This window comes from Betta splendens, chromosome 17, assembly GCF_900634795.4.
Source record: "Betta splendens chromosome 17, fBetSpl5.4, whole genome shotgun sequence".
NCBI classification, from domain to species: domain Eukaryota; kingdom Metazoa; phylum Chordata; class Actinopteri; order Anabantiformes; family Osphronemidae; genus Betta; species Betta splendens.
The window spans coordinates 13,893,990-13,910,021 of NC_040897.2; the positions used below are offsets into that span (position 1 = coordinate 13,893,990).

Here is a 16,032-nt window from a genome sequence, read left to right on the forward strand (position 1 = left end):
AATGTTTTTTTGTGTCTTCGTAGCTATATTTTTTATAACCGTTCTACTTCACACTGACTCGGTAACGGGTTGAAGTTCAGGCTCGGACGTCTATTGTATCTGCCTGAGTGAGTTGTTGTTAACGCACTAATCGTCCACACGAGGGCGCTCAAATTTCACAGAACAGCAATAACGAGGTCAATAAAAATGTTCAGTTGTGTCGCTTTCTGTTACGTTTTACTATTATTATTATTATTTTTTGTGTAAAAATTAATGTAGCGTTTGTTTGTTTTTTAAGCAGTTTCGTCTTATCTTGGTTAAACGGCTTTCGATCAGAGACCGAGTCTTCTAAGTCTTTATTTATTCCGGGCGCGTGGACGGGTGCGCGTGCAGCGCGCGTGGAGGAATCAAGGAAGTGAAGTCTGGCAAAGTTTTCGTCCGGGACGTCGCGGAGCACGCGCTAAGCGCTAACTCCAGTGCCACACAGTGATTTGACGGGGAGACGCCGACGCCGCGTCGCGTGGGGGTTCGAACCGGGGGCTGGAGCGGTTTCCGGGCGCACCTTGTCGCGTCGCTCAGGTGAATATTCACTTTTGGGGGGGGTTCCTGGAGTTCCTGGCCGCAGCCGCTCTCTCCGCCTCCGCTCCGCGCTGTCAGGAGCCTCTGGGCTTTTCACAGAGGACATGACTCGCTTTTTCTCCACAGGTGAGACCCGCACGGCCCGATGGGCGCTTTTTGGCCCCGTCGTTTGCTCCAGTTTGACATTCGTTGCTCGTGTGGGATTGAGGCTAAAGGAAATACGGGTTGTGGTTGTTACTGTTTTTACGTGTTGACGCTGTGAGTGGAAATAGGGGCATTGGCCGCTGGGACTTCTGATCTTCTATTCATAAGAGTCAGCTGTTTCTACACTTACCTGTGTGAAGGTAGAGCTGGAGCCGTGATCCAGGCTGTTCTCCTGTTCCAGGATGAGCAGCACCAGCGGAGCCCGGGACCCTGAGCAGGATGGACCGGCCTGCGTTGTGCAGATCTACTCCAGGCTCCTGCAGGACGCCTCTGCCAGCTGCCTCCTGCAGATCGGCGCCGCGGACTCGACGCGCACCGTCATCGGCAACGCCGTGTCCGCCATGGGCCTGGAGCCGGGCCGGGCGTACAGCCTGCTGGAGGTCCGGCGGAGCGGCCGGGACGCGAGGCCGCTGGAGGCCCGGGACCGCCCGCTGCAGCGGGTGCTGCTGTGGCCCGCGGAGCTGCAGCGGTGGCACCCGCCGAGCCGCGGCCACTACTTCGTCCTGCATGAGCAGCAGGTCAGCAGCGGAGACGAGGGCGCCCGCGAGCGGGACGACGACCTCTGCGACCTCGCGGCTGTGACCGAGGAGAACGTCCTGCAGGTTCTGCACCGGCGGTTCGACCGCCTCAAAATATACACCTACACCAGAAACATCCTGCTCGCCGTCAACCCCTACAAGTTCCTGCCCGACTACTACAACCCCAAGTACGTGAAGATGTACGAGAACCAGCCGCTGGGCAAACTGAGCCCCCACGTCTTCGCCGTCGCCGAGGCGGCCTATCGCGCCATGCTGAGCCGGCAGGCGGACCAGTGCATCGTCATGTCGGGAGAGAGCGGGTCCGGGAAGACGGAGAGCAGCGGTTTCCTCATCCACTGCCTGACCGCGCTCAGCCAGAAGACCTGCTCCAGTGGGCTGGAGCGGACCGTGCTCGGCGCCGGCCTGGTGCTCGAGGTGGGTCACCGGCAAGCGGACCTTCAGGGTTCCCACACACCGGCTCCACTGTGTTGTGTGCGCGTGCGCGCCTGAAAGCGATCAGAAACGAGCCGTCGCTCCGTGTCCTGGACCAACGGGCCCTCGGTGCCTGTGTGAAGCGGCCGCGATGAAACCATGAGCTCATAATCGTTATCAGCCATAAATGCTAGCTGTTAATCCTGGGAGGAAATGCTGCCCAGCTCTCTGGTTTCAACTCATTCTCAGGGGGAACTGAAAGACCAGTGCGTTCTGTGTTCAGATGAGCCCATGTTGCAGCATGGAAGGGTTGAGTCATGAACTTGGCATAGTTGGCAATAGTTCAGTGTTTGGGATGTTATAGCAAAGATGAATGAAGGTTCAAGCGACTTCAAATATCACACATTTCTAAAATACAGTAGAAACTTTTAAAAGGCTGCAACATTTGCTAAAATTGGATTTGCGCTATAATAATTGCTGAAGCTTCATTTTCGATGAGTTATTCATAGACTCTGGACCCGGCTTAAAAAGTGAACCGCTTCATAAAATCAGCGTTTTTATCCGCTCAGCATTTGGCTCATCTGATGATACTGTAGGATCAGATTTGACTCCGTGGCAGTAAATTAGACACAGTAACAGCTGTAAAGACTCCCACTCGGAACCAACACTTCATGCAGTAAATGGTTTGGAGGATGCTGGTGTCTCTGGATCATCGTCTCTCTGATATAAAAGGCCCATCATGTCCATCTGCTGCCGTTTGAACCAATCCTGACCTTGGATTCATGGCAAAATCATTGTTATACACATGAGACATCTTTAGAAATGCTAATGCGAATGATGTGAGGGGAATTTAGGTCAAATGGTTTTTATAGAAAGACCCAGTGTCAGTTTTCTGGGAAACATTTTACGCATGAGTGTTTTTCCTCTTAAGTGGGAAGTAAAACATTAGCTCGTTTCACTTCTGTCAAATCGCGGGGTTCCCGTCTCCCGTCGGTTTGCGTTGCCGCTCCCAGCGTCTGTGAAACGTCTGTGAAGGTGCCGATCCGTGTGCAAGTACGAGCACGAACGCGCCGACCCAGCCTTTGAGCAAAGCGTGTCGGCGGTCCCGCCTCCTCACGCGCTCCCTGGGGGGCCTCCCCCGCGTCACACAGCGCCCGACCCGCACCCTCCCTCCGTTCAGCCCAACGAGAGGCCTCGGGCCCAACCGGAGCAGCTCTATCTCCATTTACATGGAGCTCAGCCAGGAATCCCTGAGAAGTGGCCTCTCTAGAAACAACCCTGTTTATCTGGGTTTCGCCTTCTCACACCCAGTTTTCTTGTTTACTGGAAAACAAACGCACGACTTCCTTTTCTTTTCTCCTTCCTTGTCTTTAAATGTCTTCCTCAAAGTATGGAGTCTGTTTAAAATGAGAAAGGGGGGGGTCCTCGGAGGGAGGGAGGGTGCCGGCGCCGGGTGTCGAGGCTGGAACGCGCAGGGCGTTGTCTGTGAGGGAGCACCAGAGGGAGAAGAGCAGCAGGAACGCGTTGGAACAGGTTCAGGCAGGTGTGCAGGCGAGCCAGTTCATCACAGGGCCGTAAATCCACAGGCTCGCGCTTTCTTTCACTCCTCTTCTTTTGTTCAGGTGCGTTATTTCAGGAACCCACCCCCCGTTCAATAAAAGGCTCACACCTCATACAAAGTAGTGCCTCTGAGGTGGAGGAGTCTTGGAGTATATTATATTGTGGTCCATGTTTAGTTGGAAGTCATGTGAATGGCCAGATGCATGTTCATGGTGGGGGGAGCAGAGTGCATCATGGGAAACCTTGAAGGAAGGTCCCGCTCCCTGACGCTGGTCTTTCATTGACCCCGGTGAAACTGAAAGGCCGTGTTTGACAGATCCCTCTCTACCGCGTGCATTCCAGCCAGTAACTGTTGCAGCGCCGCTGCCAATGAGCGATAAACACACAGGACCTGCCGCGTGGGCTGAGCGGCGGCTTGTCAAGACACGACCCTCGGTGAAGCGCCCGTGGGAAACGGGCTGATGCGCAGCGATCATTCATTTCCTGCAACGCCTGAATTCTGTCAAAACTGCCGATGGCTCCGTTTGCATTAATCATTGACCATGTTTATGTCGCGTTGGTGCGAGTGCAGTCGAGGGGGACAAGCGTTTATTGAACAGTGGTTTGAACTCCTCTCGACCAGGCCTTCGGCAACGCCAGGACCGCCGAGAACAACAACTCCAGTCGCTTTGGGAGGTTCGTCCAGCTCAACTTCCTGGAGAGCGGCGTCATCAGAGGGTGAAGCCCCATTGTTCCTTGATCGCGTTTAGCTCATATCTTAACACTTGACTGGCATTTATAGCCCGTGTTTCTCCTGCAGGGCGGTTATTGAGAAGTACCTGCTGGAAAAGTGCCGCCTGGTGTCCAAGAATAAGAATGAAAGGTACGCGTTCTCGCATGGCGGCCTGTTTGCGCCGCCTCACCTGTGTAACGCCTCTGTGACCTCTGACCTGCAGGAACTTCCACGTGTTCTACTACCTGCTGGCTGGTGCGTCCATAGACGAGCAGGAGGACTTTCATCTCCTCAGGCCACAGGACTATCTCTACCTCAAGCAGGTACCGCGGATCCCTGCGCTTTCACAGCAGTGAAAGAGTCCAGGAACGGGAGGAAACCTGAGGATGAACAGACCCACTTGTAGGAAATAAACACACGCTTGCTGCTCTCAGGCTCTGAGTGCACCTGCTTTTCCTCGAAGTCACTGACAAGCTCCAGCATGTTCTGTCACATCAATACTGACCAGCTGCCAACAGATTCCACCTCCACGTGCCAGATTAGTTCATTAATGTGTAACCAGCTGTATTAACTCATTCTTCTGTTGCAGAAGGATCTTTGCTTCGACGATGAGGACAAACTGGGCCATGATTACAAACGGCTCCATCAGGCCATGGAGATGGTTGGATTCCTGCCTTCCACCAAGAAACAGTATGTCCTGCTGCAGTAATGACCATCACACACGCTGTACATGTCTCTGACCCAGACCCAGTGGTGGAGTCTGTGCTTGACTGAGTCTCCCGAGTCTAAAACATGCACGGATGTTAATTAGTCGCCCTATGTCTCCATGCGAAAGCCCTCAGACTGACTGACGTCTCAGCTCAAGGACGCATTGAGGAGTAGCCTGAGGCTCACGATGGTCTGACAACAAAGCTGTCTTTGTAGGAGTGTGAGGAAACGCTGAGACCAGCGTTTGTTGTCTCAGCGCCTCACAAAACGTCTGAGTCGCCGCGTTTAGAAACCCAAACTCACCGGCCGCTCGCGTAAGCAAAGTGGCGCGTCTCAGCTCGGAGCGGCGGCGGCGGTAACAGGTCGGAGCTTGTCAAGCGAGGCGGGAGAAAAATGCAGCAAACGCCTGGCAGCTCCCGCAGAACCGTGCTGGTGAATAAAGCCACAGAGAGCAGAGTCAAGAAGCAGGACCTTTAATTGACCACGTCACCGTTTTCACAGCGCTGTTGTGTTTATACAGTGGACGAACCTGACTGTGCTTGACCTGGGTGCACAGTTCACTTGGCTGATACTGAAATGTTACAGGAAACACTGTTACTATCAATGACACACTGTCATCCTCGTCAGTAAGACGTCGTTTCTAACGTCTGTCATCGTGTCCCAAACTCTGGTGAAACGGCTTATTTGGTTCAGTCCAAACCTGTTTTTCTTAAACCTGAGGTGCTCTAGTGTGTTATGACACTACACGCAGTTCTTGCATGTGACTTTGTGCCTTGCAGCATATTTTCCATCCTCTCCTCCATCCTGCTGCTGGGCAACGTGACCTACACGGCGTCAGAGCACAGTCAGGACCTGGAGGTTGGACCTGCAGACGTCCTGTCCACACTGTGTGACCTGCTCAAGGTACGGCCCGGAATGATGGATTCCACTACACAATGACAAAGCCTCACTGGAGTTCATCATCTACAGCAGGACGGCTCAGCTAAACCCTTCCACAAAGACCGCTGAGCTGCTAAAGAAAACACTCATCGCTCGACCTAAAATAACTTTGTATTGTTTCCCATCACACCTGTTTCAACCTGTTCTGTTTGTCAAGTGCACTCATTAGTATTTAATTAGTATTTATATATTACTGTAGTTGAGTTGTTCCAACGTGATTTTTTTTAAATCTGCAGGTGAAACAGGAAAATCTAGTGAAAGCTTTGACTAAGAGGACAACAGTGACCACCAAGGCCACCGTAGTTTCACCGTACACACTCCAGCAGGTACAATGTCCCTCAGGTTTAATCTTTAAACCAGTAAACCCCACATATTGACTGATCCTATCGAGTAGTTTGGGGGAAAAAAATATATAATTTTTGTGTTAAAGTCAAATTGTTGTTTTTAAGTTGTGTAAAATGCATTTGATTGTAATTATTTCTTTTATTTCCCATTGACCTAAATTGCATTTTTTCAGATTTGCTTTTCATTTAATGTTTCTCTGCAAACAGGCTTTCAAAATACGCGACTCCATGGCCAAGTCTCTGTACGGCGCGCTCTTTGACTGGATCGTCCTTCACATCAACCATACATTGCTCAATAGACGGGACATGGAGGAGTCTGTCTCTGTAAGTAGCTGTTGGGTTACAAAATAACGCTCAGTAATGAAATGAATTCATATCATACATTTTTATCATGAATGTTCTTGTTTGTAGTGTTTGTCCATTGGTGTCTTGGACTTATTTGGATTCGAGAACCTACAGACGAACAGCTTAGAGCAGCTCTGCATCAACTACGCCAATGAAAAGCTCCAGCATTACGTCACCCAGATCATCTTCAAGCTTGATCAGGTTCAGTACTTGCAGCCAAAAATGTCCCTTTTATCTCATTTACATTCATAACTGGCTCTTGTGTGCCCTGCCCTTATTTCCCTCGGTGCATGCAAAGTAGTTTACAGTGTGACCCTGGGACACAGCTTGTCTTTGTGTTTTGCTCTGCTGCTCTGTTTGCCGTGTCTGTACTATATACTGTACTATACATGTTACTGTTACTGTACGTCCACACACCGGTGGAATCTGATGATGGACTTGTGATTCTAAAACCACTCTAGGAGGAGTATGCGTCAGAGGGCATCACTTGGCAAAACATCAACTACACTGACAACAGTGGCTGCATAGAGCTGATCAGCGGGAAACCAACAGGACTGTTTGACCTGCTGGAGAGAAGGTAGACGCTGACGTGTGACCCAGTATGATTCACACCTCACCAGAGATTTAAGGTCACTTTATATGACTAAGAGCTTGTGAGAAATCCCTGGGTATGAACCAGCTTCCCCGTCTGTGATATAAATAAGATAATGAACACTTGCATCTACAGATAGCGGGGGAACAAAATGGTCTGATACATGTTTATCTCCCTTTGTGTCTCTTCAGTGTCTGTCAGACCACAGATGAAACCCTGTTGGACAAGTTGACACAGCACCATCAGGACAACAAATGCTTTGTACTCTCCCCCATCAGAAGGCTGACTTTTGGCATTCAGCACTTTGCTGGGAGGGTTTATTATGACATCAAGGTGGAGCATTCTCACAAAACCAGTTTAAAATCTGGAGTTTACCATGTTTGGTGCCATGTATGTGATTTGAAGTAGAATTCACAGCCAGCTACAGTAAAATATCTCTAATTTAATTTATGCAGTGTTTAAGCCCTCACACTGTTTATTTCGAGCTATAATGGAAAGTATCCCAGTCTTACACAGATTGCTCTTGTCCATCAGGATTTTAGAGAGAAAAACACGGAGCACATGCGCCCTGAGGTGGTCTCACTGCTGCGGAGCAGCGATCGAGCCTTCCTGCGTCACCTCATCGCATCCAATCCCATCATGCTGTTCAGATGGGGAATTCTGCGAGCCACCATCCGCATCGTCTCGGTTTTTAAGATGATGGGACGCCAGCGAGCGCAGTCACGTGTGTAGTTTTACTCATTAACAGCCACCACCAGAGGCGAAATAACACTTGTTTCTTTGTCAGTGCTCCGGTGGTTATTGTACTTTTGTTACAGTCGTTGTCAGGCGAAAATCCCTCAAATCCCTCAGCGAAACGAGACACAGAAGCAGCGCTGTAGACAGACTGTCCAGGTAAACACACCGCCAGCAGTCTTTGGCTTGATTTTGAGTTTTTTTATAAACAAAATGATGCAGGTGTTGCCCTTAAAGCACCTTCCTTAATGTAAAATTGCAATCGATAAAAAAAGGACTTACTTTCCTTTATGTAAAAAATAGGAACTGGAATTGGAATAGAAATTTTACTGCTTGTAAAGTTTGAATAAATATTCTGACTTTTACAATTACAGTGTAAATCTGGATTTTTCATTTGATAACGCTGATGAAAATCCACTGGAAGTGTTTGAAGACATCTTTGCCACTTTTGAAATGAGAAAGTAAGTAAGCATCATTTGTTATATAGAGCCTTGTTGTGTCTAATTAATTATTTGATTTACTTATGCATCTATATTTTTTTTTTCAGGAAAAACAGAGGCAGTCGAAAGAAGCAAGTCATTCCAAAGGTAAAATGTTAGTAATGAGCTCCTGTTTCAACTGTTTGTTAGATCAGACATTGACTTCATCTGTTTATCGTTCATCTGTTACTACAGGTCCTTTTTTAGTGTTGTCTGTCAGAAAAGTCATGGTCTTCTTCATTTTTTGTCAAACAGAACCTCATGAACGTGCGCTCACTCCAGCACGTTGTCAGTCTCACTGCACACGACCGAACCAGCAAATCCACCTTCCACCCTCACCTGAGGACAAAGCCCCTCACGATGAGCGCTCGCTTTCAGGTTCCTCTAATGAACTCTACTGCTTCTGTCTTTCCTGATATCCAACATAAACCCTGTGTCTTAGGAGGATTCATCCAGTTGCTGCTCGCTTTGATTTGCTGATAGAATAAAAGACCCTCACAGTTTCACATGATGTCTCACACAGGCCTCAGTGCAAATGCTGATGGAGACCATTGAAAAAGCAGAGCCTTTCCTCATTTTCTGTGTGCGCTCCAATTCTAAAAAGGTAAAACCACATTCAGATCTCTTCAATCAAGCTAGTAAACATACTTTATATTATATATAGGCTGGTCAGCACAGTTCATCACTTGGGGGAATATTTTGTTTTCATAGGAGGAGCTGCAGTTTGATGAAGATCTGGTGCTCCATCAAATCAGGTATATGGGCATAGTGCAGATGGTTGAAGTTCAGAAGTCTGGCTACAGTGCAAAGTACACATTTAAGGTAACATTAGAACTGTTTAGAGCTTCAACTTTGCTCTGAAATGGATTAATAATACATGACTTTTATCTGAAAACCAAATTAATTAGCAGTTTTGATACTTTTCTGTTGGGTACAGGAATTTGCTGAGAAATTCAGGATGCTGCTTCCTAAAGGATGCCCTGCAACCCAGGAAAGCATAACTTATCTACTTGAGGGGATGGAGCTGGATAAGAGCACCTATCAAATAGGCAAAAGCAAGGTACGAAGTTAAACCCACATTAATATGATGTTAATAACTGATGCTCATCATATATTATAATCTGAATGAAACTGGCAATAACGTCACCCATGCGTACTGCGTTACCCATGTGTCTGTCTGTTTCCGTCTGCTCAGGTGTTCCTCAAAGAAAAGGAAAGGCAGCTGCTTCAAGATACGCTTAACAGAGAAGTGATGCGACACATCATCACGCTGCAGCGCTGGATCCGCTCCGTTCTGTTGAGGATCCACTATCTGCAAAGCAGAGATGCCAGGAGGATCATGGAGGTGACGTCAAGTCACAAGACACAGGCTTTTCACCTTTAGCTTGTTTAATGTAGACTAGTCTGGAAGCAAAAAACTGATGTTAAGACTCCTGGCTTTTCAGAGAAACTGGCGTGAGTTTTACCTGTTTGAGAACCGAGCTGCTACAGTGATCCAGACGGCGTGGAGGAGCTCTCAGAAGAGGTTAAAGGAGCACCGTGAGCAGGAGGAGGCGGCCAAACTCGGACAAGACAGGTATCCAAACCCCTCTATTTACACTGATACTCTATTTATGTAAGTGAGTCCGGTCTGATTGTCTTCTTTTCAAAGCAGCTCGACTAAAACGCTACCAAAGCAGAACAAAGTGGAGCAGAGCCCCAACAGGACTCAGCAGCCAGACCCGGACGATGGCCAGTCCGTGCAGCCGCAGAGGGACGGGCAGGAGGGCAGAGCCCCCCTCGCTCTGCTCAATAGACCCTTCTCCGTCCCAGAGGACACCACGCTTGCCTCTGACAACCGCTCCTCCAGCCTCACAAAGAGCAGCTCCCTCCAGCGCTCCAGCAAAGACCCTGGGGACATGAAGGAGAAGCGCGAGAGGTGGAAGGAGCGGTACAGTGAGGACCAGAGAGGGGAATCAGTCCCCGAACTATTCAGGGGACGATACAGTGCAAAAGACATTTCGTAAGTTTCAGTTCTTAGACTCTTCATTAGGAAATTTTTAGAAATGTGTTTTAACTCCAATATGTGTCATCAACTTCTTCCTAAAATATACATTTGATGCTATTTCAGAGTTTTATTTTATCCCTACACTAATCGACAGCTCCTCTCATATTTCTCTCTGCAAAACAGCCTCAAAATGAAGTCGTTTTCAGTTGATGACATGTCCCACGTCCACTCCTCAGGTTCTGATATCTCCTCTTCTACCAGTGAGGTAATGTTGTTATCATTTAAAACCGCGCGTTTAGAACTACAGCGTTTAACCAGTCTGTCCCTTTGCATTTCACCTAGTCATTGCACAGTGCCGATGTTAGGTTTGGGTTTTCAGAGAGGCCTCCCAGTTTGTGCCTTATCACCTTTCCTGACCCAATTAGGTCACAGTGCGTCCGAGCAACCATCCCAAGCGCAAGCGCCACTTGGCCAACACCCGCAGCCATTTGATGTTTAACTGGAGGCTGTCTGAGGAGGATGAGTGGTGGAACTTTCCGCTGCCTCCAGACAGCCCCCTTGAGCCCAACCAGAAGATCTCGGCCAGTCTGGCCGCCGATCTGGACCTAGAATCCCGGGTCAAGGTACTGACCGAAGGGATATATTGGCGACAACTCTCCTCTGCATGCAAGCCTTGCATGTGTCCCAAATAAATCCCAGGTTGCATTGTGGTGGAACAAAAAGTACAGGTTCCCAAAGCTCATTGCTGCTTGTTAGTCCGCAGGTCTGGCGTGTGGTCATTGCTTTTGTTCTTGGTCACTAATGGGTTCGTCCGTTCAAAAGTAGATTTTGTTTAAATTATTAAATGTTGGCTTTGCGATTCTCCCTGGCAGCGTGTACTGGTCAAAACCATGTCCATCGTAACAACATCACAAATAATCACACATTAAATTACTATTTACTGTAGGAAATGTCAGGATTCTGTAGAAACAGTCACGAGTTTAAATGCAAAAGTATTAAAAGGCGGCAAGTTCAGCTTTGCATGATAAGCAAACCTGATGAACACTAGAACCGTGCTGACGGTTGGAGGGTCTGCTGGTGGGGGGGGCTGCGGGAAGCTTTGAGAAGACGGGTGTGGCCGCTGCAGGGGAGCGTGCTGGGAAAAGAGTCTTTGATTGACACATCAGAGAAGGCGTCTTTTCGGATGTTACAGTGTTCACGTTCATGCCGTCACAGATACAAATAGAACCCGATGGGATGGGCTTCTGCATTCCGAGCAGGTCCTCGTCTGAGGACCTGGGACAGCACGAGTCCAGCCACTCACCTTTGACCACGCCTGAGAGGTAACGCTCTCCTCCCTCCTCAATAATTAGAAAAGTATTTGAATTTTTGGGTGTTCAAAGCCAACATTTCTTAATCTTCTTCTGTGCAGGATTTGGTTTATCGGAAGGTTCCTGAAGAAACGAGCTGCCAAACACCAAACACCAAACAATGAGTCCTCGGATAAAACCGGTAAATCAAAACTGTGCATACTCAAGTTCACTAAAGAGTATGGCGTTGTTTACTGGATGCTGGTTGTAGAGGTCACAGTTTAGCAGTTGACTTGTTTCACTTACTGCCATCTAGAGGCTGTCAGTCAATGCAGATTGTAATATTAAAGACACTCCATGGTTGTGATTACAAGTCTCTCCTTGTGACACCTTCAGTCACGCTGCCCAGGTACAATACACACCCGTACTACGCACCAAACCAAAACCCCAAAGCCTCTCGAAACCCCACCATCCGGATCAGCCGAGCCACACGGGCGGTGGATATAAATGCGTCGCTGGACCGTGTGATCACAGACCCCAAGGAGCTGCGAATCCTGGACGAATTCCTCGGCAATCAGGTGAGAGAGGAGAGGGGCGGTTTTCTCACACGCTCGCCCAAAGTCCAGTATATGCAATATTTCAACTTGACTCTTTTTTTAGGTGAATGAGCTGCAGACAAGAATGAAAAAACTCTCGCCAACAGAGAACATCTTCTTCCAAGCCACCAAGGACTTCAGGGAGACCATCAAAGGCATGTACTCCCTGGAGGTGAGTTCAGCATCGGCACGGATGTCAAAGCAGAGGCACGGATAAGGAGACGTAAACATTTTGCGCCTTTTGTGGCAAACAGAAGCCCCAGATCGGCTACAAGGATCTGATGAAGGGCTACCACACCACCGTGTGCACGCTGGCAGGCGCTCAGCAGGAGGCGGAGGTCCCGATGGTGGTCAACCTGTTTCAGTCTGTGCTGGATGGCTTCATCAGGGGAGAGCTGAAACGAATGGAGTCTGAACCGTCCAAGGTAGATGTCGGAGTTTCAGTCAGCTCCTTAACTTATACAGCTCGACTCACTCAAACAGAATGTCTCACTTTTGGCTTTTCTCAGGCTACTAAGACGAAGAGGAAGGGCAGTAAATGCGTAAGCTGAATATCTTCCTCTGCACCATTATGGATGTCTAATGGATGTTGGTGGTGAAACGTGGTGTGATGCGTCCAACCTTTCTCTACAGCTCGATCTCCTGGATCATCCGTTCAGCACGTACCAGGTGAACGTGGTGCAGACGTGTGATATTTGTACGTCCCACATCAGGGGAATGGAGAAAGCCTGCATCTGCAGCGGTGGGTTCAGGGAGCGACAAGATGTTACCGTTCAAAAAGAAAGACCAAGAAGCTGCAAAAACACTGATCGTCTCTGTTTGTTTTTTTTTTGTTTTTTTGTTTCTGATTTAGCCTGTGATTTGGTGTGTCACAAGAAATGCCTGAACAGAATCGAAACGCACTGCTCTAAACGTGCAAAACAGGTAAAGGCTATTAAAAGAAAAAAAAACACATTGTGTGACTTCCACATGTGTAACTCTTGTGTACCTCCCCCTAATACGGACAGAATGGCAGCTTGTCGGGCTCCCTTTACTTTGGAGTGCAGGTGTCAGCGCTCATCAGTGACACCAACCCGGTGCCCAAGGTGATGGAGATGCTGCTGTTTCACGTGGAGCTCAACGGCCTCTACACCGAGGGGATCTATCGCAAATCGGGCTCTGCATGTCGCGCAAAGGAACTCCAGCACGTCCTGGATACTGGTAAGAAACTGGTTCAGACTCAATAATTTAAATAATTCTTTTTATCATCTATCTTTATATCAGCTTCTATGAATGAAGTTTGGGGGTTTTAAAAATCACTTTGCATTGTTCTTTTGCTGTGTTTCCTCTGTGTGCTGTGTGTTCAGATCCGGAGCATGTGTGTTTAGAAAACTATCCCATCCACACCATCACAGGCCTGGTTAAACGCTGGCTCAGGGAGCTCCCTGACCCGCTCATGACCTTTTCCCGCTACGGCGACTTCCTTCATGCTGTGGGTGAGTAAATGCTAAGTGCACAAAACGGTGTGGTTATTATGTAAAGTCTGTGCTTTTTTACATTTACACACTCAGGCAAAGTCAAACAGATAGAAAACGTATCTTGTCAGTGAAATCTGTGCTTTTTGTGTCGTGTCATTCCCAGAGCTGCCGGAGAAAGCGGAAAGAATAAAGGCTATTTACCAAAAAATTGATGAACTGCCACCTGCTAATTACGCCACATTGGAGCGGCTCATCTTTCACCTTGTCAGGTTGGAAGATTGCCTTTTTACTTGTGTGAGAAATGTCCTGCGGGAGCTTGACCGCTTTGCTTTTCAGGGTGGCGAAGGAAGAGGAGCACAACAAGATGTCCCCAGAGGCTCTTGCTATCGTGTTTGCTCCCTGCATCCTGCGGACTCCTGATTCCGACGATCCCTTCCTTTGCATGAAGGACGTGCCCAGGACAACACTGTGAGCTGTTATTCCTCTTTTACACAAATGAAGTGTGAATGCTTGACTCCAAATAGCTGAGTGTATTTAGCCCCGACTCTGTCTGCAGGTGTGTGGAAACCCTGATCTGTGAGCAGTTGAGACGCTACACAGAGAAGATGAAGAATATCAACGAGCTGGAGTTTGCAGAAGCTTTGGCTGTCAATCAGCTCAAACTGAGGAGACAGAATACGGTGAGCAACTCCTTTAGGCCTGTTTATGTAAAGCCTGCTGTAAGATTGCAAAGATGAATATTGCAATGCATCAGGGACTACTGTCACTTTTTATTGAAACAAATAGTTTTTAGAGAAGTAGCTCACATTCCATAGTTGCTGTTTTGATTCAGTAACCTGCTTTATTGCCTGACAATTACTGCTGTGATCCCTGTGCAGGTTGTTGAGAGGCCACCCGGGCTGCACGTCCCAGAGCCTGATGCCGACGAAATGGAGAAAACTCTGATTGAAAGAATCAAGTCCATCAAGCAAGAAAAGTGAGCTCATTGTCAAATTAGTGTTAAAGTGTCAGTGCGTCTGTAACATCCTGGTAGTCAGTATCAACGCTGTGTTCTGTTATTTCCAGGGTTGACTTGGTGATTGGATTACCTGATCTGGAGCAGGACAACTTTGACAACTTTGACAGCGATATCCTGATGTCATCATTAAACTCTGATAGTTTAGAGGACATTCTGAGGAGCATGGGATGGGAAGGTCAGTAGGGAGGTAAACTATTTTCACCTTGTATTACAAAGCTCGAATCAAATAACATTAACACTGTAAACTTACATTTCATGTACCAGGAAAGGCTGCCATGCAGCCAACAACCAAGGAACCTGAGCGCCAGGATAACGCTACTGGCACGATGCCGGCAGTCCGAAGTGTCAGGGCTCAGACAGATGTCCACATCACGCCAGATGTTGCACAGTCCAGGAACAGACAAGGTCTCTCTTCTCAAACCAACCAGGGCACTAGGGAGAGTTTCAGTGGGAGACTTGACCCTGACATTCCTTACATTGATGAGGATGAGGTTTAAAGCCGAACCTAACCCAAGCTTTAACAGTTTGAAAAGTTTGAATACTCTCAGAAGATTTGTGCCATGCAAAAAAAAAACTGTGAACTCTTTCATCATGTGAACTGTTCCTCTAAAGGCTTTTATGTCAAATTTGAAGAAACAATAATAATGTCTCAGACCTTCAGATACACTGTATGTGATGTTTTTATACATATTTCACATTTGTAAAATACACATTTTATAAACAAACATGATGCTGGGAGCAGTTGAGGATACTATTACATTAGTCATTAATGGATGCTACTCTGAACACTGGTACCAATGTGGGTTCATACTGTTTGTAGAAAAAAAAAACATTAAGAGTCTATTTTGTATAAAGTGGGTCTACATTACTGTATATTGTGTTGCTTGTTGGAACTTCATCCATATCTGTGCATATGAGGCTGTTAAGTTGCATTTTTCATGACAGGCCATAAATGTTCTGCGTTAATTGACTGAAAACATTTTCATTTCATTTTGTCGCTTATCTTTTATTTTGCAAATCTGCTCAGTTTAGTCCACTTCGTTTTAGCTGTACATGTAGGCTCTTCATCTTCATATTGCGTTGGGGTAAGAATCAAGCACACTGACGTTTGCTTGCTTGTCTCTCTAAGGCTACTGCCAATAACACATGTATTCACTTTCATAATACCAATAAAGCAAAAACTGTTACTGGGACAGTTTTTGTGAAAGATTCTGTTCAATACTTGTGTAAATACTTATCTTCTAGCGTTGCCTATTGGTGATAATAACATGTATATAACAGAAAGCTTATGAAAACTGTTGGGTTTATAGACATTGTACTGAAAAGATGCAATTGTTGGCTTCATTTAAAAATTTGTTACAAATTCAAATAAAAAAATGCTTTAACTTTATCAACTACAATATTAAAATCAATACATACGTAAAATCGTTTAGCCTGTGCATATTTGGTAGTGTTTATTTATATGAATATCATGCTATGCGTGACGTGTTTTTGTGAATTATGTTTGCAGAAGTATGAACCTTGTGGACGTTTTATAAACACAACGATTTACCTTATAA

The 16,032-nt window shown here is 47.2% G+C and overlaps 1 protein-coding gene across 5 annotated transcripts; it reads left to right on the forward strand.

The window, feature by feature from the left end:
- Positions 1-371: 371 nt before the first annotated feature.
- myo9b (myosin IXb) lies at positions 372-15,863 on the forward strand. 5 transcript variants are annotated; one of them, XM_041068123.2, is made up of 41 exons: positions 372-684; positions 944-1,715; positions 3,895-3,989; positions 4,072-4,134; positions 4,208-4,307; positions 4,574-4,674; positions 5,472-5,595; positions 5,868-5,957; positions 6,183-6,299; positions 6,387-6,521; positions 6,782-6,897; positions 7,104-7,245; positions 7,447-7,636; positions 7,731-7,806; positions 8,022-8,108; positions 8,195-8,234; positions 8,382-8,504; positions 8,650-8,730; positions 8,838-8,948; positions 9,064-9,186; positions 9,322-9,471; positions 9,572-9,702; positions 9,778-10,128; positions 10,297-10,378; positions 10,539-10,736; positions 11,329-11,435; positions 11,525-11,604; positions 11,799-11,980; positions 12,063-12,170; positions 12,253-12,423; positions 12,508-12,540; positions 12,632-12,740; positions 12,852-12,922; positions 13,006-13,198; positions 13,345-13,473; positions 13,619-13,724; positions 13,792-13,923; positions 14,012-14,135; positions 14,334-14,431; positions 14,521-14,648; positions 14,738-15,863. In XM_041068123.2, the coding sequence occupies exons 2-41, from the start codon at positions 945-947 to the stop codon at positions 14,968-14,970; spliced, it is 5,601 nt and encodes a 1,866-aa protein (XP_040924057.1). In that variant the 5' UTR covers positions 372-684; position 944; the 3' UTR covers positions 14,971-15,863. The 5 variants fall into 5 exon arrangements, with proteins under 5 accessions (XP_040924057.1, XP_055359699.1, XP_055359697.1 ...); XM_055503724.1 differs by having other exon boundaries at positions 9,781-10,128; XM_055503722.1 differs by having other exon boundaries at positions 372-558.
- Positions 15,864-16,032: the final 169 nt, after the last annotated feature.

Bases quoted from the DNA above. Each gene is read 5' to 3' on its own strand.
- myo9b (XM_041068123.2), top strand. From the start codon at position 945: ATGAGCAGCACCAGCGGAGCCCGGGACCCTGAGCAGGATGGACCGGCC. The intron at 9,472-9,571 runs GTGACGTCAAGT...CTGGCTTTTCAG, and splicing joins ATGCCAGGAGGATCATGGAG to AGAAACTGGCGTGAGTTTTA. The intron at 14,649-14,737 runs GTCAGTAGGGAG...TTCATGTACCAG, and splicing joins GAGGAGCATGGGATGGGAAG to GAAAGGCTGCCATGCAGCCA.